The 27365-nt window shown below is 43.9% G+C and overlaps 1 protein-coding gene across 2 annotated transcripts in view; it reads right to left on the reverse strand.

Moving 5' to 3' along the window:
- The window catches only part of CAMKK2 (calcium/calmodulin dependent protein kinase kinase 2), a 49634-nt gene that overhangs the window by 4473 nt on the left and 17796 nt on the right, over positions 1-27365 (reverse strand). For both annotated transcript variants that reach the window (XM_038373482.2, XM_038373485.2), the window contains exons 4-16: positions 24579-24626; positions 23886-23939; positions 23021-23072; positions 21958-22091; positions 19376-19412; positions 15702-15723; positions 9694-9782; positions 9241-9440; positions 9081-9134; positions 7767-7840; positions 6816-6903; positions 5671-5799; positions 2803-2903 (exon numbers count right to left, since the gene is read on the reverse strand). In XM_038373482.2, coding sequence (XP_038229410.1) covers positions 2803-2903; positions 5671-5799; positions 6816-6903; positions 7767-7840; positions 9081-9134; positions 9241-9440; positions 9694-9782; positions 15702-15723; positions 19376-19412; positions 21958-22091; positions 23021-23072; positions 23886-23939; positions 24579-24626 — 1082 coding nt within the window. The remainder of the gene's footprint in view (positions 1-2802; positions 2904-5670; positions 5800-6815; positions 6904-7766; positions 7841-9080; positions 9135-9240; positions 9441-9693; positions 9783-15701; positions 15724-19375; positions 19413-21957; positions 22092-23020; positions 23073-23885; positions 23940-24578; positions 24627-27365) is intronic.

Consider the following 27365-nt stretch of genomic DNA (forward strand, 5'->3'; position numbering starts at 1 on the left):
AAATTACCATGCCCTTTAAATACTGCTCAAGAGAGGAGCGTGAACAGTGGAAGCAAGTGTCCAGCAACAGCACTTTCAGTGGTTTGTCAACCCTTCCATTCAGAAAGCTCAATCCCTCACGATGCATCTGTCTTAAGATTCTCAGTAGAAAAACCAAGCAAATGCTCAGGCTACTTTGGGAAATTAAAACAGGATGCAAGTGTCTCAAGAAACTGCAGCTCTACCTTTGTTAGACAATGGTAGAGCAGCAGAATCCAATAATGTATTCTTTGTATTGCAACCTTAAACTGACACAGACTGAATCTGCCAGGATGTGTTTCAACTTCAGTAACTTGAAACTGACAATTAATATGATCTCTATTAGTCTGCGGTGATATTTCACTAGATTGATCTTCCAGTTTATCCAGATGGAAAATGCCTTATACAGCCAGAATTACAAAGGCAACACACCAAAATCACAGGCATTAGTGGTCTTTTGGGTTCATATACAAGGGCTCTGGTTTAAATGAAAATCAGTTTTCTGCACCAGGCAGTTAGGTGCTGAATACACACAGGACTGACCCAGACAGGAGCTTTCTGCGTAAGAGATGTCGTCACTTTAACTCCCATGCAGACGCAGCCCATTCTAAGCATTAGCAGGCAGGACACCAAACCCTCATCCATCTGGGAACTAGTGGAGCTGGACATACTGTGTGCTGGTAGGAAATGGGAACTTCACAGTAAGCATCTACATGCTCAGCAAGGCCATTAGAAAGCCCATACGGGCTCCTGAGCTGGAAGACGCTTGGGATGAAATCCTGGCTCCACTGAAGTCAGTGGGTGTTTTGCAATTGATTACAGTGCTGGCCCATATATAAGCCCTTGGGATCTTATCATCAATGGAATGAGTCCAGGTGAAAAAATCTGCTTCAAATGAGGGGGAAAAGGTGATGGCAAACATGAAGTCCAACATTTGTTTTTATTAATTTGTATTTAGTACAAAGTAGATCCCAACACAGTGGATCAGTTTATTAAAGTGAAACCTTTATTCTAAAGGTAACTTATTAACGTTTCACAGCTGCAATGCAAACAGAAAGAAAAACAATGCATCTTTAAGCTGCCTGATTAATTTACTGGCAAAATTCAGTTCTGTGTCCTCCATGTTAATATAAGTGACCATGTTACATTTTAGCAAGGAAATCCATACAAGAGTATTCCTGTTATCAGAACAGCAATTCATGCATGTCTGTCATCCACTGCATGCAGTCAGAAGAGCTTTTGTTATTTACCAGTTATTTACTAGTAATGTTTGATCCACTTTCTGAGAAAGCTCCATTAATGCTTTTAAGGACTATCCTATTTTAAATGTAATTTTCCTACAACTTATGGGCTTCACTGGTTGAAATAATGGCAGTCGGTTACTGGGCTCACACACTCTGGTGAACAGACAGCCCCCGATTCTGAAGCCTTCCTACGAGAGCCACTGCTTGTAGCACTAACACCGCTTCCTGGTGTAAATGTGTCCCCAAACTGTGATCCCTCTCCTAGTACCTAGATCTCTGTATAGAGACAATTTTGGAGGGAACACAACCCAAAGAGATAAATGCTTCTCTGGAGTTGCATCACACATTATCTGTGAATGTCCCAGAGATCAATGGCATATATGTTGCCTACATGAACGGACAGGCAGAAGGCACTGCTGGGTAAGTCTGACCGATGTAATATTTCACATTTACCAATTTGTTTTTTCTAGAATTGTGGGGAGTGGGAAAGTGAAGTGAGAACGAGCACAAATCAGGTAAGATGACCACAGTGTCCCCATCTCCCATAATGAGCTGAAAGGAACCAACGTGGACTAGAATCCAGCTCGCACTCTCTTAGCTGTGTTGGTTTTCCAGGAGCAGCTTTGACTCTGAATACACACAAGGAGCAGATGAGATGAGTAAGAAGGTGCCAGTTTTACAATCACTCTGACACTCCTCTGATAGGAAGGCCCCATTCACATGCAGGAAGTGAACAGCAGAGCTATCACTTTCATATTTTTCCTCTTATTATAAGGCTTTCTGCCTTTCTGAGACTCCAGGACTCAGATCATAATGTGCATTTCACTACTTACAATGGGTCCAATCCTGTCTGGTGGCGAGTGCCACCTGCAGGATGGAGAGTGCCCATAGTTCCTATTGGTTTCAACAGCAGTGGAGGAAGCTCAGCACCATATAGGCTCAGGCTCCAAATTCATAGACCCTAAAACACTGGCTTGGAGGAGGAGCTTCTGTGCCTCTAATCCGCACAAAAGTGGCAACAGTAAGGACAAATCCTGAGGGATGTCGAGCACTTTTTCTGCACCTACAACTCTGTCTCCTGGGGGAGTTTAGGAGCTCAGAACCTCTGAAAATTTGGTCCTAAATCACTAATTAAACCAGTATTTCCACACATATGTGCGTAGGGAGCCATGTGTCTTGAACTGGCTCAGGCTACAGTAGATCTATAAAACAGAGGCTGAACATTCTTTAGGGACAAGGATTTGATTTCATTTGGATTTGGTACAGGATACCATTTGTGAAGTATCATAGCACTGTGTGCCTCAGTTATAAATATCTTACAAGAACCACCTCCCTTACCACTGAAATGCTGTCTTCTATGGGTACAAATAGAGTTGAGATTAGATTCAATTCATACATTGTATCAACTAAAAGCCTGGTTAAAGTACAGGTTTTAAATAAAAATTCTCAGGCTCTGCTGGTGTTTTGCACTGTGACTATTCACTCATTGGAAATCACTCTGGAAGTATCCATTGCACCTGAGTGAGATGAGGACACTTACATCAGTAGGTTCCCTGGGGCACATAGCGATCGTTCTTCTCTCCTGCTCCCCTCAAATGGATTCCCGAAAGATCGTTTCCTGATCATCGTTTTAACCAAGATCTGCAGGACAAGATTGATTTCAGTCAGGGACAACCCTTTCCAATAGCAGTGCATTTCCACTCAAGAGTAACAGAAATGTTTGAAGTTTATACCAAACCGATAGAGTTTGTGCTTTAGCAAACTATTAAAAACAAGCCTAGACTGGGCAAAGTTTTCATTTAACAATAATGACGACTGCCAGGTCTCCAACTGCTTAGTACAGAAGCTCATTTCTTTATCTGGAACTCCTCAGAGTTACATATGCAAACTTCAAACCACAGGAGACTGGATATGAAACCTGAGTGAAGAATGCAACATTTTCTTCTCCAATAATCTTTCTAATTCAAAAGTGAATTTTGATTTGCATGTATCTGTCACCCTGCTGAGTTCACTTTCTGTGAACTTCCAGCTGCTTGGTCTTTAATGGCAAGAATACTCATTAAAAGCACAATTTGCTTGGGGGACGGGGGGAAGGGGGGTATTTGCTTTAATACTTGCCAAAACTGAATTGTGATTGGAAACTCTATAGTTTGTATTGAGCTAACTAACTGCGAAGCACAAAAGTTACAGAAAAAAAGAAAGACTTTGAAATTCATGTTACCACTTAGTTTCATAACTTACATGTTATTGCATCAGTTCCCTGATTGAATTAAGGATGCAGCTAACCATGATAGTGCAAACTGTGAGTATTACAATCGAGTGTATAGTTTGAATGTACTGTCAGTGGGTTACAAAGTCACTCAATGTGATTAATGTAAAAGCCAAGAGTGTGTGAATCTTATACCTCAGTGTAACATTTGCAGCTTGACAGGCAGACTAAGAATTATTCCCTGGAGAAATTTGTGAATAATTTTGAAGAACAAATCAAAGTTGAGAATTCTGCAACCTGTCAGTGACCAATTCATGAATAGAAAAAAAGAGAGAGGCAAAACAAGTTGAATAAATCATTCATTTTGCACTCAACTGTGCTAGACACACATTGATTTCATATGGGGCTGTGGGTACTCAGCACTTCTGGGGGAAAAAAGGTCGAAACTTTTTCCAACGTTCTCCTTCGATTGTAAACTCTTCAGGATGGGGATGGTATTTGCATCTCGTACAGAGCAACACACAATGTTAGCATTTAAAAACCAGTCTATTACAGGGTTAAAGCAGGTGAGCTATTCACATACAAAGGCAGAAATAAAAATGGAGGCAGTTTTTTTTCCTTTCTTCTAAATAATGACTTAAATTCATAGACGTGACAGCAGGACAGGAAGGAGGTTGCTGATAATGAATTCCAGGCGTAGGAGATTTGGGGTTGGGAACACAGAGATTGTCTGATGTGAAGCTGAACCCAGGGAGGAGCAGATGCAGAGACTATCCTTGCCGGGCCTGATCCTGCAAAGCTCTGAGCACCCTCAATTCCCACAGAGCTCAGGGTGCGCCGAGCTGGGCAGAATTTGGTTCTCTGAAAGGAAAGAGGCCGTGGAGCACAGATTGCTCCATTGTCTGCTCACCAGAACACAGGCACAAACGGTTGCCAAAAATCATTGTTCTTCCTCTCAGATTTGTTCCCCCTCAGTAAAGTGAGTCTGGGGCACAGCGGCAGGAAAGGGAAAGCAACACAGCACCTCTTAAGATACCTTGTGGCGCACAGTCAAAAAGCGGAAGGTACAAACTAAAACGATGACAATGCCACTGAGCAGCCATGGCTCCCGTGGTGGCCAAAAGAACATCTCAATAGGGTCAGGGATACTTCCTTGAAGGCCTGGTCTCTGTTTAGCACAGCCCTCCTCTCCATATGGTCCTGCTATGGAGCTGGGCTTTGCAATCATCGGGAGGCAACGTATGAGAGCTTTGAAATCTGAGAGCGAACCACAAACTGGCAAGATGGGAAAAACCAACTTGTTTCCCTTTTTTCCTCCACAGCACCATATTACAAACAGCCACATGAAAACCCTAAGGCAAGTTAAGAGTATTCTTCTGCTAACTCCCACTACTATACACCGAGATTTCCCTTCAGTGCAGGACACAGGACAGGCGTGACCAAAGGCCCAGAGCTGCCAGGTTAAAAGCAAGTCGCTAATGTGAGGTTATAAGCTGGAGTTTAGAAGGTCCAATAGAAGCTCCAAAATCCCACTAAACAGCAGTTGCAAGATGGCAGCCACAGACGCTCCAATCAGATGGTTTTTAGAAAGGGGTTAAAAATGACAGGGGATGGAGAAACCTCGGCACTAGGAGATAAGAGACTCAGATAGGAGGACCAGCGGAAGTGTGACAAGAGAGCAACTTAGACAACATCCCGTCTTAATGGTCTGCTCTGAATGATCTCCAGACACACAGAGTTCAGTTCCACTCCAGCTTGAGGGAAAGGCTACCTCCACCAAGCAACTGATTTTGTGGTCTCTTTAGCAGCTGCTTAGAAGGGCAGTGCTGTCCTAGATCTATTTCAGGTTTCAGAGTAGCAGCCGTGTTAGTCTGTATTTGCAAAAAGAAAAGGAGTACTTGTGGCACCTTAGAGACTAACACATTTGTTAGTCTCTAAGGTGCCACAAGTACTCCTTTTCTTTTTAGATCTATTTCAGGAAAGGTTTCTGACCCAGAGATGCCACATGCTGCTGCATGGTGCCCAGATGCCACCCCATGGATGGGTGCATTAGAAACAGAGAATACAGGAGTCCTAGCACCTAGTCCTCAATTCTAATCATTCATCAGCACAGTTAGGTCTGAGCAGTGACGCTGGGGCAGTAAGATCAGACCATTTTCCATGCACGCACTGAGCAAACAGTTGGCCTGTGTTACTCACCACTGTGGCCAGACTTGGGATGTGTTTGACCGAGTTCTCGACTTCTTCTTCGGTCACCTCGATGAGCGTGCAGTTCTCATCCTCCGTTGGCAGCGGCTCCGCTCCGTTCTTAGTGACCCACGGGTGCAACTTAGATTAATAACACAGCCTGTCAGAAACGATTTCCTCTTTTGGAAAAAATGAGAACAACCCAGACCTGGCAAGCGCACCGCATCTCTCCAGCTACAGTACTCATAGGTCTGTGAGTTATTAAGGAATCAGGGATGCTCTGCCCTTTAATCTAGTGAGCTAGAGGAATGAACAATCCCAAATCATTAGGACTAGAGATGAGCACAAACCAAAACTCCAGATGCACACACCCTCAAACTTTGGGGAAGTGCAGCTCTAGATCCAAACTCTGTGGACCAGGCTTATAGTCACGTAGGAAAGGAAAGTATAAATAATGGATGGCACTTACAATACACTTTGCATCCATGGACCTGGACATGCTTTACAAAGATAGGGAGCCATCATTACTCTTATTTTACAGATGGGAAAATGGAGGCACAAAGAGGTTAAATGACTTGCCCAAGGTTGCGCACAGAGACAGTGGCAGAGCTGGGAGTAGAATCCATGGGTCCTGACTCCTAGTCCCAGATTTTCAACAGACCGCAGCAGAAATGGGAGAATAGGTTCAGAAGAAAAGAAGAAAACTTTTGCCTGCTCTCCAAAACCATGAACCATTGTCCAGTTCTTGAACCCTTTCTGAAGGTTCAGAAATAGCTCATTAACTCCCCTTGGTTCCTGCCTTTCCCCAACCTTATTTGCCATTTTCACAGATGCTCAACCCTTCTGGGCTCCAGCAGGGAGAGAGGGACAGAAGTCTCCTCGGAAGGCTGTTTTGCAGCATTATCCTAGTAGCCCAGGAAATACTGGACTCAGACAATTTCTTTATGTGGCCTAGTCTTGTAGGCCCAAGAGGTTCCAGGATGGAGAAGGCTCAGGAGGGCCTGAAAAGGAGGCATTAGCAGATAGGGGAGGGAGCAATGAATGATAAACTGACTCCAGACAAGACTGAGCAAAGAAAATGCAACAAAATAAAAACAGCCCGGACAGAAGCGAGGTCGCAATTCACCAACAAGGCTTCATTTCCGACTGGCAAGTACCTTGATTTCCGGGACTGAAATCCTGGATTCAGGGTTCTTATCCAGCATCCGCATGATCAGATCCTTGAAATCCTCGGTAATGTCTGGCCTTGGGAAATTAAAGTGATCCATGGGTTAATTTGGGAGCGTTCACAGCCACTTCTCATTGACAGGTTTCATCATATCAGCTCATTTCCAAAGCGGTGTTTGGGGGGAAGGATAGGTCTGGACATAGCACCCGGGGCTTAAACACCTGTGCTTCTGCAGATTGCTCAGACTAGTGCTAGAGAACGACCATGCTGTGTGCACACTCACTTCTGCTCCATCACAGAGCTGAATCCTGAAGTCCATGCTGCCCAGCACTCACTTTGGTAAAACTCCGAGCGGAGGTGACGGTGTTTGGGAATGGGATTAAATGAAGGAGATTAAGGATTAAGGAATAGTAGAACATTTAGGAATCCAAGGGATTACTCAGATCAGTTACTTCTTCATTTAGTCACTGCCTCCGGAAGGAGGGACCCACCCCCATGTAACTGTCCCCAAGGGACTTTACATAGGAGAAGCAAATACACACCGAGATGACTAGGAGTCAAATAAATAACCACGCTCAGAATGGTCAGGGATGGGCGGGGTATTAAAAAAAAAAAAAAAGAAGATGGAGAGATTGGACAGAAATCCACCGTGTGGCAATGGAAGAGGTTAATTCCCTTTGGAGACTCCGGAACTTAAAAATCACAAACAGTTTTTCAACAGCTGTAGATCAACAAATTTTGACCCCATGTCAAGTTTGAAGGGAGTTTTCCAGGAATGAGTGCAGCAGAGAAAGGGACGTATTGGTGATTTGAGTTATAATTTTGTAAAATCTCATTGGATAAGATCCAGTTCCACCTACTGTGTGGTTTCTGGGAGTCTGGGGAAATGGTGTTCACTTTCCAATTTGCATAAATAATAAAAAGCTTTCTATGTACTCACTGATCTGGGAATTCCAGGGGTTGGGTCTTGATTTTACTGTGTAAACTTAGAATCCTCTCATCCATAAAAGGACACTAGTCACAAATAAACAAATAACAGGATTTGTTAAGCAATAAAGCAATTTGGTGGAGTCAGCAGAACACATCACTTGCCTTGGGAAGAATTTTGCAGGTTTCAAAGGAGAGGGAGAAAGAATTAGGAGGAAAATACAACATATGGCCAATTTTCTCACCACATTATTTTGTGCAGCTTCTTTTAAAAACAACAACAAAAATGACACCTTTACATAGCGTGGGCCCGAAGGACAGACTAGAACAGCTCCTGGTTGAACAATCTGGACAGGCCCACCCTGAAATCCTTGAGCATTCTGAAAACAGAGGCGCTTCTCACGAGCAAGCACTACTGGATTGACCCCATAGTTTGGAAGGGAGCCCGACAGGGTCATCCATTACTCAGCATCATTTATTAAGCCATCTCTCCCTCTACGTCCCATTGCACCAGTTAAAATCTCTGTTGGATGAGCTCTTGCTCGCCCAGGACTGGCACAAAGATGTTCTCAGCAGAGGTGCCCTCTGCTGGTCAAATGGATCTACTGTTTGGTAATTTGCAGGGTAAGGGAAAAGCTCGCTCATTTACTTGGGCTTTCAACTAATGAATCTGTTAGCATCACAGCAGGCATGGGCCATGTGCAATTTCACTGAGTCACCCAAGCTTGCTGTTATTGATTTTAAGCTGAATGTGAAATGCCCAGATGCCATGACAATATAAATGAATCAGGGCAGGAATTACTTCATTATCACTAACATCCCCACACCCAGTGAGAAAAATCGCTGCAGTAATGTCCAGACACCCTACGAGTGAATGATTAGACATTTATAAAAAACCACTTACGGAGCTGTGGGTTGCACAAGACACTCTCTAGCAGAGCCCTGTGTGGGACTAGGGAAGAGCCCTGCAGCAAGACTGGGATCCTGTGGCCATAATAGTGGGAGCAGGATTTTAAGAAGTCCCCATGCAGGTCTCTACTCTTCAGCAACAAAGCCCTGCAGATGGGCTACGCAAAGGCTGGGCCTTAGGAGGAGCAACTTCTTTGTAAGGCAGGCCTCTGCATACCCTTTGTGCTGGAGGAATGTTGGCCTGTCCCCAGTGTAGCACAGGGGTAGGTTATGGGAGAAGAAGCCATGACAGATCAGGCTTTGGGGGGTGGGGGGGGGGTGGAAAGGGGATATAAATTTCACCCTATGAAACACCACACAGAGCCTTGTGTAGAGACATGTTGACTCACTGATCAGACACAAACAAGAAACTCATTACCTGTCCAAACACAAAACAGAAGAGCGTGATTCCCATGGCCCATACATCCAAAGCCTTGGAAGAAAGGAGAATACAATATTATAGCTAGTTCTTGCACATGGAGCCCGGAAAGCGTGTATATGTTAAAGAGACAGTTATAAAGAACCTCACTACAAAATACCTTGCCAGAAAAGATTTTTCTTGTTTCTGAGAGGGTTTCCGGGGCCATGAATGCAGGGGTGCCCACAGTGTTGGTCAGGAGGGCATCGGTTCCTTTGAACTCATTGCTCACTCCAAAGTCAGCGATTTTGATGTGACCATCTTCCCCAACTAGAAGGTTGGAAGGTTTAATATCCCGGTGGATAATCTTTTGATAGTGCACTGTGTGTTAAAGAAACAGCAGGACATTTAATGGCAGTGCATGCCTGTAAGACAACTAGTGGATGGTAGCTAAGAGCAAATGACCAAACACACAGGGACTGCAAATCTCAATTAACAAGGATGTTGAAACTATGGGCTAGATCCTGAGTTGGGGTCAGTCAGGGTAGCTTTGCTGAAGCCAGCTGAATTACACCAGCTGTGGATCTGCCCCCAAGTTGTTAAGAACACCAGTGGTTTCTGTTTAGAAGCTTACAGTATTCGATGCCTTTGATCAGATCCTGAAAGTAGAACCGAGCCTGATCTTCAGTGAGAGGTTTCATGGCAGGGACTTCCATCACAGGCCTGGAAAGGCAACAAAGCAGGGCTCATGAGGAAGAGGGGCACAGTTTAGAACCCACAAGATGACGAGGGTTCTTTTTCTGACTGATGTTTAAGAGAACAGGTAGCAAAGCTCTGACCCAGCAAGAGATAATGGATTCTTTAGCTCATTACCCTGGCTATCCCACAACTCTCCTTCATGTCTTCAGCAAATGCTGTGAATTAACTCACTATAGTAAATCAGAACGTCGGCATATTAGGCCCTGTCTACACTATAAAAATAATCATGTTGCATTGTTGTGGCTCAGCACGTTGACACATGGTTTTTAGTTATCTCTGGGTCTGTCTACGCTGCAATGAACACCCGTGGCTGGCCCATGTCAGCTGATTTGGGCTCGTGCTACAGGCCTGTTTAACTGCGGTGTAGATGTTTGAGCATGTGCTGGAGCCCAGGCTCTGGTATACCCCACGGACCAGCTCTAGGTGTTTAATTGCAGTGTAGACATATCCTACGTCACCAGAAAAAACAAGCTGGGGAACTCAATTTTAATATGGTAGATACTCTGGCACCTTTATATTGACTCTGCCTAGGAAAGGCAGTGCCAGACATTCAGCTGCTCCTGCTACTCCAAGGGAGAGATTTTATGTCCCCAATCTTTGGCTGCATTAGGGCCCCTTTGCCACACTAAGCTGTTGCAAAGCAGGCCTAACGCCACCGGAGCCAGCCACAATCTCAGTCGAGTGGGATCCTCAGCTGGTGCAGAACTGGAAAATAGCTCCTACGCTAGCCCTCCTCTTGGTGCGTGGCTTAGGGGACATAGCTGGGGCTCCCCTAAAACCCAGCAATTCCCAGCTACTGTAACTGCCCCCGAGCTTGACAGCTTGCCGAAGTTACAGCAGCCCCCAAGCTACCCCAAACTACCCTGGGAAGGGAGGTCAGTTCAGAACACAATGGCCCAGGACGAGGACCAGGGAAGTAGAAAAGTGGCTTAAAGTCACCTTTGCGGCCTTGTGAGTTATGCTGCATGTCTTTTGGCTGTATCCAAAGATGGAGGCCTAAGTCTTATCTATCCCTCTATATAACAGGTTCCATGATTTCCTTTTGCGTGGGCACCTGGATGGATGGCACCATTTCTGTCACCCCAGAATATCCCCCTGGTTGTGATCCACACAAGAGCCTGAGCAGCAGGACTCTGTTGCCCTCAGTGGCATCACGTTCATGCACAAATACTAACTTGGCAGTGGCAGTTCCTCCCTTTATTATTAGATGGCCAAATCCTGAAGGACTCAATCAGCTCTGAGTGAGGCAAAACTCTTACTGAAGTCAGTGGGAGCATTGCTTGAATGAGGGTGGAATGAAGAAATTAGGGTCTGGTCCATTAGGATCCGGGTCATTAACATACACAGTAAGGTATGTGCATACAGCACTGGATAAATTATGGGATTTTGGCCCTATAGATAAAGCTTCCCTGTCCCAAAGAGCTTGCAATCTAGAGACATTGCCTATGGCAAACATTACAGGAAGGCAGAATGTACACAGGATGGGAAGCAGCCATCACAGTAGAAATGCTTCCTGGACTAAGTGGTGTTTTAGAAGCAGCCTGAAAGTGGAGATCTATACAATTCAAAGATTAAGAGAACTAAGAGCCATTTCAGTGAAAGACGCCTCTTACAGACATGAAAGTGCTGAGCTGCCCTCTCTTAGGTCTGATTCTCATTGAGGTTTGGGCTTGTGGGAAGAGAAGTTTCCAAGGATTTCCAGTGTGGTTTCCTCCTGTCACCCAATCGTGTTTCAAGTGTCTTCAAACCCTCTTCCTCAGCACATGCTGGGAAAGCGGCTAGAGCGGGCTCCACGCCAATCTCTCCTTACACAGTCACACACCACAAAAACTAAAGTGGTGTACCGAGGCTCTCTCCCATTAATAGCCGTGTCCCCTCTTGACCCCAGAATCTGGTTCATATCACTCTAAAAAGTCAAAGTGGGACTTTTCTAAAAAGTCAAAGTGGGAAGGGATTAACTGAGTCATGTTAGAAAGAAACAGGGTATGGAACTTGGAACAGCACCTTGGCAGCTGTTTGGCTTACACATCTGGACCTTACATAGTTCTTCCGTAAGTCACAATGGATGACTGTACTGGTCCATCAGTTCATCCTTTCAGAACTGTATCCTCTCTATCTGAGGGACAGATGGAATTTTCTTCAACCCCAGGAATGTCGGTCTCCTCTTTTTACTCATTATTTCCTTCAAACTAAGAGATTTAGGGACAGATCCCAACCTCTATTACACCAATGCCAATCTGCAGTTGCTCCCTTAAAGTCTATGCAGTTGCTTTGGATTTACTGGGACTGAGAGCAGAATGTGGCCCTTAACGTGGCCATTGCAAGGAAAATCTCCCTTCCCCACTATAATCTTAGTTCTCCAGTTTTGCACCCCCTCCTGTGGTATCTCAGAGAAATGCTGAAGCACAGGCTCTGGTGCCACGCCCCCGTCTATTTAGGATCCTTTGTGGTTTCTAGTGGCCCAGGGCTAACTGCAAAGTTCAGATTATTCTTTTGCCATCCGCACTGCAGGGGTGTTGTTTTTTTGGAAGGCGGGTGGGACTCAGAGGAAAATTAAACAAATTAGCTCCAACTTGACATGTGTCTCTTTGCCAGAGTCTGCACATTTTCCCAAAAGCTGTGGGAGATGCTGCTGCCCGTCTTGAATCTCTGAAGGATCCAGCATCTAATGAAGTAGACAGAGCTGAAGAGATGCTAGAGTGCCTTGCTCTGTCCAAGAGTCCCCTTTTGTTCTTCACATTGGTGGAGGATGCCCATATATTTATCATTGGTATATAATAGCAGCTAGAGGTCCCATCCAAAACCAGGGACCCACTGTACTGAGCACTGCACTAATGCATAGGAAGAGACTGTCCCTGCCCTGAAGAGCTTGAAATCTAACCAGAGAAGACAGATCAATGGTGGAAGGGCCAGAGAGATGAATATGACTCGACCAAGGTCCCATAGCATGTCAATGACATAGCCAGGAATAGAATCCAGGTCTCGTGAGTCCCAGTCCAGTGCCCTACCCACTGAACCATGCTGCTTGCACTGCCCACCCCTTTGCTGTTCCCGTAAATGGTCGTCTATATCCTCCTAAATCCTATCTCATGCTAGCACATGATGGTGCACTGCAGACACTCAGCAGGCTGAGTGCCAAAGAAGATTGATAGGTTTCAGAGTAGCAGCCGTGTTAGTCTGTATTCGCAAAAAGAAAAGGAGTACTTGTGGCATCTTAGAGACTAACAAATTTATTTGAGCATAAGCTTTCGTGAGCTACAGCTCACTTCATCGGATGCATTCGGTGGAAAAATGCATCCGATGAAGTGAGCTGTAGCTCACGAAAGCTTATGCTCAAATAAATTTGTTAGTCTCTAAGGTGCCACAAGTACTCCTTTCTGTAAGAAGAGTGATCACTTAAGATGAGCCATCACCAGCGGGGGGGGGGGGGGGAGGAGGAAAACCTTTCATGGTGACAAGCAAGGTGGGCCATTTCCAGCAGTTAACAAGAACGTCTGAGGAACAGTGGGGGTGGGGTGGGGGGGAGAAATAACATGGGGAAATAGTTTTACTTTGTGTAATGATTCATCCACTCCCAGTCTCTATTCAAGCCTAAGTTAATTGTATCCAGTTTGCAAATTAATTCCAATTCAGCAGTCTCTTGCTGGAGTCTGTTTTTGAAGTTTTTTTGTTGAAGGATAGCCACCCTCAGGTCTGTAATCGAGTGACCGGAGAGATTGCAGTGTTCTCCGACTGGTTTTTGAATGTTATAATTCTTGACGTCTGATTTGTGTCCATTTATTCTTTTATGTAGAGACTGTCCAGTTTGACCAATGTACATGGCAGAGGTGTACATGGTACATTGCTGGCACATGATGGCATATATCACATTGGTAGATGCGCAGGTGAACGAGCCTCTGATAGTTGGTGATGAACTGGTGATGGCTCATCTTAAGTGATCACGCTCCTTACAGTGTGTATGATGAAACCCATTGTTTCATGTTCTCTGTGTGTGTATATAAATCTCTGCACTGTATTTTCCACCGAATGCATCCGATGAAGTGAGCTGTAGCTCACGAAAGCTTATGCTCAAATAAATTTGTTAGTCTCTAAGGTGCCACAAGTACTCCTTTTCTTTTTAAGAAGATTGATGGATAACACAGGAAATGGCCTCACAAGCCAAGAGGATCAGAAGACGACCCATTAGCATCTATTATCTATTGCACAGGATTACCCTCCACTAGCACTAATGGAAGTTGCCTATGCCTCTCAAGGACAGAGGAGCCTCTACAGTCCACTATTATTTCTCAGCTGGATACATGGGCTTCCCCACTGTAAGATGGGGGGGGAGAGAGAAAGAGGTGAGGAGAACTCAGCATTTCATTTTCTCTCCAAGATGATCCAAGCTAATTCTCAGTACTGAGGGAGAAGATACATATTAACATAACCTCAATGGGTGTTTACACTCTCATGCCGGAAAACTGTATCATCAATCCACAAAGAAACACATTGGCTTACTGTGTTTTCAGCTTCTTGCCCAGGATAATAAGGGAAATCGTCAGCTCTAACAGTTTTATTATTTGAATTATTATAGCACCTAGGAGCCGTAGCCATTGTGCTAGGGGCTGTACAAACATAGAACCTACCCCAAAGAGCTAACAATCTAGTTTTAGTTACAATTACATTGATACTGCTGCTTTCATGAGAACTGCAAACAGCCTTTTCAGAGATAAGTTTAGGAGAAAGTTTCATGCCATTTAAACCCTCTTTTATTTTTCCTAGAATTTTTCAACTGTAAATCTCAAAACACTTGACAAAGTTCAGTGAGCATTATTATCCCCATATTAAAGATGAGGAAACTGAGGCTCAAAAAGGTTACATGATTTGCCCAAGGTCACACAGTCATCAGCAGAGTCAGAACCTCAGATTTCTTAACTCCCAATTTGAAGTCCTGTCCACTAGGACATGCTGCCTCTGTCCTCTGCTGATGTAGCAGGATGAAAGGCAACAGAGTTTAGAAAGGAATAAAACTCAGACAAGATGTTGATATCATAGAACAGAACTGAGACAGTCTGAATGTAGCATACTGCACATACATGCATAAGCAGACACAGGTATCTGCAGTTGTAGATCATGGCCTTGTGCCATTTTCCCAAGACATGCAATAAAGTGCTGGACTGGACCCAGGATTCCACATCTCACAATCATTTGGGCTCATTCTACACTCTCATGGATAAACTCAGAGCACGTCAGAGAGCCTCAGTCAGTGTAACTCACATACACAAGGCCAGAAGAGAGACTGCAGCAAGAAAAGCAGCTAGCAGGAGGTCAGAGGCTCACCTTACTTTAACTCACACCTTCTCCAAATTCCTTGGCATGTCAATTATAACAAATTAGACTCCCTCATTGACCAGTAAGGGGTGTACATAGGTTCAGGGGCATCTAGGTCTCAGAGCATGTCTGCTCTACAGGGGCTACAGCAGCACAGCTGCAATGCCATAGTGTAGACACTTCCTACATCGACTGAAAGGTTTTCTCCATCATTGTAGGTAATACACCACCAGGAGCAGTGGTACTTAGATCCACGGAAGACTTATTCTGTCAACCTAATCACATCTACAATTGGTGGGGGGGGGGGGGGTAAAGGTTGTCTTAACTATAGTGTTCAGGGGTGAGAATTTTTCACGCCCCAGAATAACATAGCTAGGATGATCTAAATTGTAAGTTGCGGACCACAACATAGGGAGACCAGCTTTAACACCTTCCGCATCACCACTGTGTAAGGAATTTGGCTCACTGTATGCACTATTTCAACCAAACTACACTCTCACACACTGCTTATGAAATACATTTGCTTCAATAGTCACTAAGTTTGGAGACGTAATATCAAGGTTCAATACTTACCCTTGTTTTACCAGTTCAAACACTGAAACACAAAAGAGGAGGTGATTAATGACAGGCTAAAAGCTCTGCAAACAAGATCCCAGCAGAAAAGCAATTATTTCTATGACCAATTATGGAAATAATAATAAACAACAACATGAAACTGGCTGAGTGAAGTGAGTTCAGAGTGTGGAAGAATCCCTTGTGGTATTTTGTTTTTTAAAAATGTACATTTTTGTGTGACGTCATCACTGTATTTGTCACACAGATCTGGAGTTCATGCAGAAATTAGACTGACAATTCACGCCGCTACTTCAAAGAGCATATTACTATCTTCCTTGTTAATAATCTATGAACTAACATATTTGTTCAGTACTTCAGAATCATTATTGTTTATTAAGCTAAGACTCTTCTCACTATGACCCTGATTCTGCATTTCTTACATACCCAAGTTTGAGTGTGCAGAGAATACAGAACTAGGGTCTAAGGACACTTCAGCTCTTTGACCCGAATACATCATCAGTTAAGTAAGGTACAGTGCAAAATACACACCATCAGAAAGGTTTCACCAGGAACCAGTTTCCCCCCACAAAATGTTTATGGATTTAGCTTAAACAAACTACTTATTTCTTCAAGAAAAGCTGGGAAAGAGCCAGTAAGGGTCTATCTATATTGCAGCTGAGATGAGCGTCCCAGCCTGGGGAGACTTATTTGTCCTAGCAGGATTCACACTAGCACACTAAAAATAGCAGTGTGGATATTGCAGCACCAGCACGGGCTCAGACTAGCCACCCAAGCTTGAAACCAGGGGCTCACCCAAACCTTTACCGGAGCTGCAACATCCAAACAGCTATTTTTAACACGCTAGCACAAGCCCCACTAGCACAAGTGTGTCTACCTGTTTGCTCCCAGCTGCAGCGTAGAGAAATCCTTAGTTCCTCTGTTAACTAATGCACATCTTATACCTTCTATGAAGTTATATTTTTAAACCAAGTAAATAACATTTTGGCACCTAAGCTGAATGTGGAAAACACACATTATTTGTACAAAACGGAGAAGTGAATAGAGTCAGATATTTGTATGTTCACAGATGCACATTCAGGCCCTGAGCATAGCATGAGAAAAGATGGCAAATTTGCCTCTTTGTTAACATGTGTTTTTCAGGCACAACAGCTGTTAGCACTGGAAAACTTGGCCCTCAAGGGGTAGATTAAATTAATAGAAATAAGGCAGATTCACAATGAGACCAATATGCTAATGAACTCTGATGATGATTTTAAAAAAGGCATATTGGCAAGAGCAGTGATTGGAACATTGGTCTTAATTGGTCATTGTCTTGGCCTTTGGCAGTTCATCCCTTTTGTTATTGCAGATGGGTATTTGTATTGAAATTCTCAATTGTTAAGTGTAGTTTTGAGCAATATTAAGCAACGTGCATCAGGAAACATGCTCAAGGCTGATTAGTTCCCTTAAACGGGTCCATTTTAGGGAACAAACTGCTAAACAATTCTAGGGAGACAGGGAAAAAAGGTAGAGGTTGTACAAATCAGCGAGCTCTTAAAGGCTTTGCTGACATGACTCCCCAGATCCCTGCGAGTAGTTTGCTCTTTACAGTCACTACTGCCTTAAAAAAAACAAACAAACAAAAAAAAACAAACCTACAACTCCCACCAGGAGACAACTTCAACAGCTCTGGAAGGAGCTAAAGTTAGGGTATGAGGAGGAAACTCCCCTCCACCCCCGCCCATCTGACAACAAGGAAATGTTGCATTTCCATAGTATTTTCAATCCAGAGTCTCAGCATGGTGTGCAAACATTTATTGTTTAGGTAGGTAAATTCTACCCCATTTTATAGCTGCGATAACTCAGGCACAGAAAAGTTAAGTGGCTGTCCCAAAGTCACACAGTGAGTTAGTGGCAGAGCCCCGTATTAAATCCAGGTCACACTGTTGACACCCTGCTATAACTAACAGATAACACCACTCTTCAATTTAATCCCAGATAGGATTAAGCTAGAATGAAGCTGCAGGAAGAGGTGTCCATAATGAATATCCAGTTTACATCACATTTTAATTTACTTCTATTGCACCTTTGATTCAAATCAATAGATGTCCAGCTAGTGCAGGGAGAGAGTCTGAATCTGGAAAGATACGGAATACGTTAATATGTGGGTCTGGTACTGGCCACTTTCAGAGACAGGGTACCAACAAATGGGATCATTGGTATGAGTAAATATGGCAAGCCCTACATTGCTATTCCTTGCACTACCCAGACTTGTATGCTCTTGGGTAAGTCACTTTAAGAAAAAGGATGATGTTGGCACAAGACCAAAGGGGCATAAACTGGCTATGAACAAATTCAGGCTGGAAATTAGAAGGTTTCTAACCATCAGAGGAGTGAGGTTCTGGAACAGCCTCCCAATAGGAGTTGTGGGATCAAATAACTTAGCTAGATTTAAGAGAGCTGGACAAGCTTATGAGTGGGATTGTATGACAGGATTGCTTGTGACGGTAGGGAGCAGGGCTTGGCAGTCCTGGAGGTCCCATCCAGTTTGTGTCTTATGTTCCTAATATCTCATGTTTCAGGGCTTCAGCCTGCAGGGATCAGAAAGGGATTTTTATCCCTCAGTTATTTCCTGTTTCCCCTCTCCCCCCTTATGTCTATTCCCTCTGAAGCATCTAAGATGGCTAAAGCTGGAGATGGGAGAGGGTGGGTGAGTGCTCTGAGGGGGCATCAAGCATTCTTTCTCTCAGGTGCTTGGCTGGCTGGTTCTTGTTCACATGCTCAGGTCTAACTGATCGCCTTATGTGTGGTTGAGAGGCAGTTGTCCCTCAGGTCAGATAGGCAAAACACCCCCAAAGTCACTGCCATTCTCTGCAGCATGGGGATGCAGATCATATGCCAGGATCATCTGGGGATCTCTCATTTAATCAATTCCCTGCCACTGCAGGGAGCTCATATCACAGGAAAAGAATAAGAGGGACTGAGTTGCATGTGATAATTTAGTTTCCTGTAGGCTGTAATATTTTGATCTCATTTTGGTTATTGGGTTTAGAGTGGGGGTGCTGGGAGGTGTTGGTGGCCTCTGATGTGCAGGAGGTCTGATTAGATGATCTCATGGTCCCTTCTGGCCTTAAACTCTATGATTTACTCCTCCACTGTGCTTCAGTTTCTCTAACTGTAAAATGGGGTTGTGACAGTCCCTCTTTCAAAAGGAACTACAGCTTATACAAACACTCGTGTGAGGTGACAGGAGGATAGCAGTTAAGAGCATTACAGTTTACAGCTGGGCACCTGGCTCTGCAAAATGCTCCCAGACATCTAATTATAACCTAGTGCACTGCTAAGTATAGGCTGACCGGTAAAGTCCTGTTTTATCTCTTTCTGAGCCCAGACGTTGGATCCCACATGTCTCTGTAATTAAAGGGGACCTGTTCCTCTGATATACCCGTGCCATGAAAATTCTCACTGCTGTAAGCCCTATTCTATTACTTTAAGCAGCATAAAAGGAATCTCCATAGTGAGTTATGCCAGCAAAGTAGCTGATCACTGCCTCAGTCCCTCTGTGCAGACCATGGGAAATATTTTATATAGTCATCCAAAAGTTTGACCCATGCAAACAGAGATTGCATCCAAATACTGTTGCTGTCATGTGGCATGCAGAGTGGGGCAGAAGAGAAGAGTGACTTGTTTACCCATGTACAGATGGTCCTCGCTGGGGTCATCTAGCACCTGTCAACACAAGTTAGAAGGATAATAAAGTAATTGCACATGGATAAAAAGTATTCTATATTTCCACAGGTCCATATCACCCATCAGAAAATAGTAAGAATAAATATAAATTTAGTATCAGATAATTTAGGCGCAAAAGTTTTATTTACATATACACACACGCATGCACACACACAAAAAAAAAATCTACATCCACCTAGGGTTTCATGGTTGTCCCAATAGTGCACACCCCAGTCACTCAGAACTTCTTGACAACATCAGGAACAGAACTCAGATGATCTTGCTCTAAAAGCACAGGCCTCTAACATTTGACATCAGAGAGAATTACTCCATTAGTTGTAAGCAGTACATGGCATATGACTCAGAAGAGAACTATGGTATGCACATCAGCCAGTTCATCCCTCTGTATGTGTATGTTTGTAGGAAAGATAGATTTTAAGTTTTTACACACACACACACACACACACACACACACACACACACACACACACACACAAGTTAAATACTTAAGTTGTATATGTGGATTCATGGAGAAATAAAGCAAAATGCGTTTTGTCTGGTTGATACCAGTTTAATTATGTTTTAAACTTATACCCCTGATATGCCCATATAAGGTCAGCAGCTCCAATTTTAGAACTGGCACTTTTCTCAAAGCCATTTCCCTTTAGGAATTCCAGTTCCCAACATCTTAATTTAAAACAGACATTTTTGCTTTGCTAATCTCACTAGTTCCTTCCCTCAAGGGAAAAGATAAGAGGGGGAAAAAAATGTAGCTGTAACACAAAGGAAATAATATTTCTGGTATGTTTAAACATTTTATCTCACTTGTAAACCATCAAATTTGAGTATGCATATTCATAGATCTTGATACTTTTTGCACGGTCAGTTTCATTAAAGCCAATATATTTCCTAGGAGATGAATGAGGAATCTAGCATTGGCATTACTCAAACTTTTCATAATTAATCTTTAAAGGATAAAGCATTAAAAGAACCAGAAGGGGAATTAGAAATCATCCAAGGGGATGGTGCATACTGTGATTCCACAGTAGATGCTGAAAGAGCAAATTGGAGCGTATGGATTATTCTTCAACTCAGAATGAAAAACCCCTGAGACATAATTGGGCATATGGCTTTAGAGGACCATTTACACTCCCTCAGCATTACAATCAAATTATGCTAACTGCAGGTTCTGTACACAGAGCCTGCAGATTTCTTTCCACTGCTGAGTGCAGGGACCAAATCAAACAGACTCCTTTGCTGAAATAGATATAGGTATGAATAAAAATGATTCTCTCTTTGAGCCCCATCCTGAAAAATCCTCAGCACACTCAGCTCCCCTTGAAGTTAATGAGTTCAGGATGCTCAGCACTACACAGGAGGTATGCAGCACCTTGAAGCTTCAGGGCCTTTGGGCAGGGGCTGATCCAGAATTATAGAATGGGGCTGGGATTTAAGGCACTTGATGCAGACGAGGAGAAATTACACTTTTTGCTGCCTTCCTACAGCAACAACAAAACAATCACTTAGAGCATACGTCATCTCTCGCACAGAATCCCTGGAAACACCACTCCCCTCATCCCCAAAATGGACTTCAGCTTTTACATTTCTCCCCAAAATCTAATTGTTTTTGCAGTCAGTCACAAAAACCAACATTCTTCCAAAAATCACCATTTTAAAATGGAGGAAAACAAGCATCTGATTCTGAGATATAGGAACCAGACCCACGATTTCATCTCGACTGGTACATAGAGATGCTCCTAGGTTACCATTTCTCTTTCAGATTGATGCACACGGAGTGCCTTGCAGCACAGAGATCCTTTTATTCCCAGTGTCCAAGCATGACTGGACTGCAAATCCAGCGTGAATGTCCACAAAACAGGTTACTGAAGCCCACAGAAAACTAAATTGCACTTGCATCCCTCCATGTAAATTCATAGATTCATAGATATTAAGTCAGAAGGGACCATTATGATCATCTAGTCCGACTTCCTGCACAACGCAGGCCACAGAGTCTCACCCACCCACTCCTGTGAAAAACCTCTCACCTATGCCTGAGCTATTGAAGTCCTCAAATCATGGTTTAAAAAGACTTCAAGGAGCAGAGAATCCTCCAGCAAGTGACCTGTGCCCCATGCTACAGAGGAAGCCGAAAAACCTCCAGGGCCTCTTCCAATCTGCCCTGGAGGAAAATTCCTTCCCAACTCCAAATATGGCAATCAGCTAAACCCTGAGCATATGGGCAAGATTCACCAGCCAGATACCCAGGAAAGAATTTTCTGTAGTAACTCAGATCCCACCCCATCTACAAACAGGCATTGCTTGAGTCAAGCTAAACGCCTGAATGTTCTGAAGTTTTTATTTATTATTTACTACTTATTTATTTTAAAGATGGCCCTTCAACCACACTGGACAGATCAATATAGGAATGGCTTTCCGGATGACAAATGTCCTGCCATCAAGGAACACCCGTATTCTGCACTGAACGCCTCCAGGCCCCTGCACACCTAACATTGTAATTGCAAGTTAACATTTCAGCCAGTCTCACCTCCACCAGTTTCACTACATTAGGATGGTCCAGCTTTTTCAAGATGGCGATCTCTTGGTGCACCTGTTCAATAGGCCCTTTTGGTTCCAAGCAGCCTTCGGATGTGGCTTTGGCACCTCGAGGAGGTGGGCGGCCTGTTTAAAATGGTAAAGATACAGGAGGCAGGTAGCAAAAGACAAGTAATAGAAGCTGACAGCTGATGCATGTGGCTGAGCCAAGGTAGCACCTCACCAACAGTCACAGGATAAAAGGGCTGATCTTCAGGGGTGCAAAGTTTTCCCCTTTCCCCCTGACTTCTCTGGGCATTGCAGGTGTTGGGCACCTCTCAGGAGCATGCCACGATGCATGTATTTGAATAAACCTAGTGCACCACAAATACACTAACAGAGATCATTTGAAAGAGAGAAAAGCCAAATCATTGCTTAATACGCATGGTCACTGATGACCTTACCAAGACAAATATCTTTATTTAATTTCAATAGTGTCTGAGATACTATCTGCAGAATAGCACAAAATGCAGATGATCAAAATTCCCAACCTCAAACCCCACCCCCATTTTTGCAGGCAAGAATTTATTTATTTTCTCTGTGGAGTCTTTACATTTATGCCATCAGTCTCAGGGCCAAATTCCACACTGACTCTTCTTCTTAGCGTATGTGCAACATGGCTCAGGTTACATGTGACCAGGATACATCACCGAATTTGGTCTACTGGTTGGATCATTAGCTAGACACAGCACAATTAAGTGACTTGCCCAAAGTCACACAGGAGATCTGTCAGAGCCAGGAACAGAGCCGAGATCTTCTGGTTCCCAGTCCAGTACCCTAACCCCCAAATTAACCTTCCCTCCATCACTCCAGCCCTCGCCCCAAACCTCCAACATCAATATACACAAAATTCAGCACTGCCACAAAGCACTTTCCAACCAGGATATCTCATACATATACGATAATTCTGCTGTCAGAGACCGTGGGGCTGTATGTTCCCCCCACCCCACCATCTCTGCTGCTCAGCTGTAGATCTCATTAGCTCTCCACACACCAGACAGCCATTTGTCACTTACGTGGAAACCCTGCTTGTCTCATGAGCTTCTTTTTGGAAAGAACTTTCATTGCCTGCAATACAATTAATATGTAAATAGATTCTGTCACTGCTATTGCAAAGAACTCACATGTCTAGGTTGAAACCTCACTTTTGGGGGCAGACGCTGGACCTTTGTGCAAAGCCAAATGGGCCTGGTGTAGGGGATGAGAAGAGAGCGTAAACCTCATAGGACAAAGAAGTGGTTTTGATCCATCTTCAGAAGCACTGGGGAGACATTGTTCAGCTCACATACAGCATCTTCAGGGGCAGCTCCTCCATGATACCCCTAAATACCTGAGGGGCATATCTTTCCCTCTCTTGTGTCTCCCAGTCTCTTCTCTTCCCACATCCCAGAATATTCTCTTCCCCTTCCCCCAGGTTCTCAGCCCCCTTCTGGTTTCGCCACCAGGTTCACCCACCTAAGATCTTGACTCTACAAGGGCACATGGCCTTAAGGCAGGTCTTGCTCCTGCTTGGTGTCCCGGGCCAGCTGAGAAACACTCCTCCCACACCTCATCAGCTAGCTAAGCAACACATTCTCTCCCCTCCAAGGCAAGTTGATGCATCTTCTTCCACATCCCAGGCTTCTGCAGCTGGGTGAGGAGAGCAGGGAGAGTCTCTAAGCTACAGGATTCCTGCCTGCCAAACAAGGGAGCAAACAGAGGCAGCAGCCTCTGGCCGTGCTGTTTGGTTGGTGCATGCTGTTAGGTCTGGTGCGCAGCCCAGAAAAGCCAGAAAGGTGGGTGTCAGACTGGAACGCTCACGACTCCATCCAGAAGCTGGAGGTAAGGCAGGTCCAGCACTAGACTATACTCCACCAGAGTATCTCTACTAACGATACTCACATAGTAGGTGTTGTCATCTTCATTGTACGCGAGCTTCACAACCCCATAGGAGCCCTAGAAAAATACACCAGCAGCCACAGGTTACAGACTGGGGACCATCAGAGAACCACATTAGCCACCATGGCTCCCACTATGGGTGAAACATGAGATCACTCTCTGGATTCCTTTGTAGGCCCCTCAGATTCACAATGACTGTGGGGCTCCTCCCTCTGCTCCAGCACAGCCAAAAGTAACTCCCAAGTTTGAGCTCAGCATGGCACAGAACATTTCCACGTCACCTGCCCACTAGCAATAAAAACACAGCTGGTTTCAAGTGCTGTAGCCCCTCAGGCTTCAATGCAGGGAGGTCATCTGAGAGTCCTGACACACCAGCAGCCATCTTGGGGACATTCCTGAGCAGGGAATCACCACAGGTGCTGACCAATCTATTAAAAAGCTCCGTTAGAGAAGTTAATAGCATGGGGCCAGATCACCCTCTTGCATGGGAAATTATACCTGCTGGGTTTCACTGGACTAGAAATTAACCTTTTAGCACAACTGAAAACAGGTGTAATTCCATAAAGTAGCAGGGGTGAAGACATTTAATGGAGTATACTTATGAAGGTGTGAGCTGACTTAGGATAAAATAAATTAAATAGCCCGCCCTGAAAATCCCAGCCTAATGCTCATATGCCAAAACTGTAAAGTATTCACCTTTCCGATTTCATCTTTCAATTTATATTGATTAAGCTGCACACAGTCCTATGAAGGGAGGAAAAAAAAGTTTGACATGAACCAGTGGCATAACAAAAACAATCACGTATTTATTTGCATTTTCTTTTTTGCACAGGAAAAAGAAATGCATTATTCATAAACAGAGCTCCAAAAAAGCTTGAGACATCAGAAGCACCATTAGAGTCAATTAACTTAGAGAGGAAAAAATACAATCCTGAAAGAGTAACAGCCTCTTAAATCACAGATGCAATGTTCTTTAGACAATAAATGTCATCTTTTACTCTGCAGATTACTGTATTTGTTAGGTAATCTAAATCCATTCAGATTGTAACTATAATGTTTGATTTCATTAGCAATAAATGACAGCCATTTGCCAAGATTGGGAATTTCTACACATGGTTAATTCCTGACATTCAAGTGATCATTCTCAGTAAGAACCACTCACATGAAATAGAAATATAAAGATCAGTAGCTGAAATGAACAGGTTATAAACCTATCAGAGTGCACCAGGCCTTGTAAGCTGTGGAAAGTTTAGTCCTTAACTAACAGCTCGTGACTAACTTCCAAATACCTTTATTATGTCTTACACACTGTCCAGCAGACATTCACTGCCTGTTCTGTGTTAGAGACGACAGGTTCTGGGCATGCAATACAGTACATCTGCTCACTATTTCAGACGGTATTTTTTACATTCACATTTCCCATGCACTGGGCTGAAGATCAAATCCACCCACCTTGAACATTGTTTCAAGCACCAATAAGCCCCTCATTTTGCTGTCTTTTTACCATAATTAATAAGAGTTAATTATACATGAAGAACTCAAACCAGTTACTGAGACCATGTCTATACTACCACTTTTGTCAACATAACTTATATCGCCTGGGGGGGGGGGTGAAAAAAAACCCCACCCTCCTGAGCAACATAAGTTACACCAACAGAAACACCGGTGTGGACAGCATTATGTTGGCAGAAGCTCTCCCACCAACATAGCTACCTCCACTCATTGGAGGTGGTGTTATTATGTCAATAAGAGAACTCTCTCCAACCAGCATAATGTGGCTACATAAGCGATCTTACAGTGGCACAGCTGTAAGCTTGCTAGTGTAGACATGGCCTTTGTAATGACCAATTTCTCAAGGGTTAACGCTCCAATCTGAACCCTCCTGTGAAATGCCTTCTTCTGGAAAAGCACACGAGGCACAACCATGCAAAGCGCTAATTTATTTAAGCCCAAGCCCCTGCTCCCATGAGCATCAATGGCAAAACTCCCATTAACTGTAGTGTGGTTGGAGGAGGCCTTTATTGACCACACTAGGAGTGTCAGGGTGATCAGCACCTTGCAACATAACATGTTATCTTGTATAGTGAGCATTTGATTATTCTGCATTATTGCTTTTCAGAACTGATAACTATACTTTGCTATTTCAGGTACAAGGGAAAGGGTCCTATGCCAGCCCTGAGTGAGATATTGCTTAGGAAGATGTCTCTTTTTAAGCTAACTGACCACATGCCTCCCACCCATTGTATAAAACATGCACAGATTTATTGCCAGAAGATGAGCGTTAATAGCATAACTGCATTTTCCTTTCAAATATATAATTAAGCAAGAATGGGCAGGAGGTATTAATTCCGCCCACCTCTCTTTTTAATCAGCTGCTGTTGTCAGAGATCACAGAACTCCTTATACAGATTTCCTAAAGAGTCTCTCATTCCCCTCCGCCCCCCTTCATCCCATCCCCCAATCTGTGGTACTGTCGGCTGTGATAAATACTGCAAGGGTTTCATTAATATAGCCACACATACACACAGAGAATGGGAAGAATCTTTGTTTGGGGGAGTTAGGGCAGGTACACAGGATTCTCCCCATGTTCAAGTTGCATACAGAAACTCATGATGCATAAATGAGTTGCAATCCCCATACTAGCTGCTACATTCACAGGAAGAGAAGCCAGCATGTCCTGGTTCAGAGTGGTATGGTCTAGTGGCCCAAGCACAGGACTAGATGCCAGGAACTCATGAGTTCTACTCAGAGCTGGGATCAAACTACCCCAGAATAGCACTTGGACAAGTCACAACCACATACCCCTGTGACAGATATGGCAATTTCCTGCAATATCTTTGAGAGATCTTACTATATTAAGTGTATGCATTATTGTGGGCCAGGGACTGTATGTAATTCCATGGGGATAGCTGACCACACATCATCCAGGAATTAAGAACAGTGGGGGCTGATTAGGCAAATTCACTCAGGTTCTAACATCTTCAGAGGCTGCATATACTAGTCCAAACTGGATTCTCCAGAGACCAACAATAAAGAAACGGCTTTTGGATAAATAGCCTGAGTTTAAATGGACTCTGGGCCTGCTTTCTGATCCAGCAAAATGACAGGACCTTCTGTCAAAGGGGGGCCCCAAACCTTCCTGGGAAGGGCTGGAAGGACTTTGGGTGACTGACCTCTGGTAAGCTTTAAGCATGTGTACAGGAACTTTTTTTTTTAAAATGTTTTCTCTGTAATGCTTTCACCTTAAGAATAAATGTGCTTGCTTATAAAGATCTGTGTGATCTCTCTCAACTGCTGGCATGAGTAGCCGAACAGTACATTGTTCATAGTCATTGAAGAGAAAGCAAAGCACAGATGCTGGCCTGTTTAGGCAGTCTGGGCTTGCTGGGGACAGTGCAGGCAGGGAACTGTGCAGCCTGGAACAACTCCAGTCAGGATGGAAAGAGAGGGAAAAACCCCAGTCAGGAGGTCTCCACCTAAAAG

Source organism: Dermochelys coriacea, chromosome 15, assembly GCF_009764565.3.
Source record: "Dermochelys coriacea isolate rDerCor1 chromosome 15, rDerCor1.pri.v4, whole genome shotgun sequence".
Classification (NCBI taxonomy): domain Eukaryota; kingdom Metazoa; phylum Chordata; order Testudines; family Dermochelyidae; genus Dermochelys; species Dermochelys coriacea.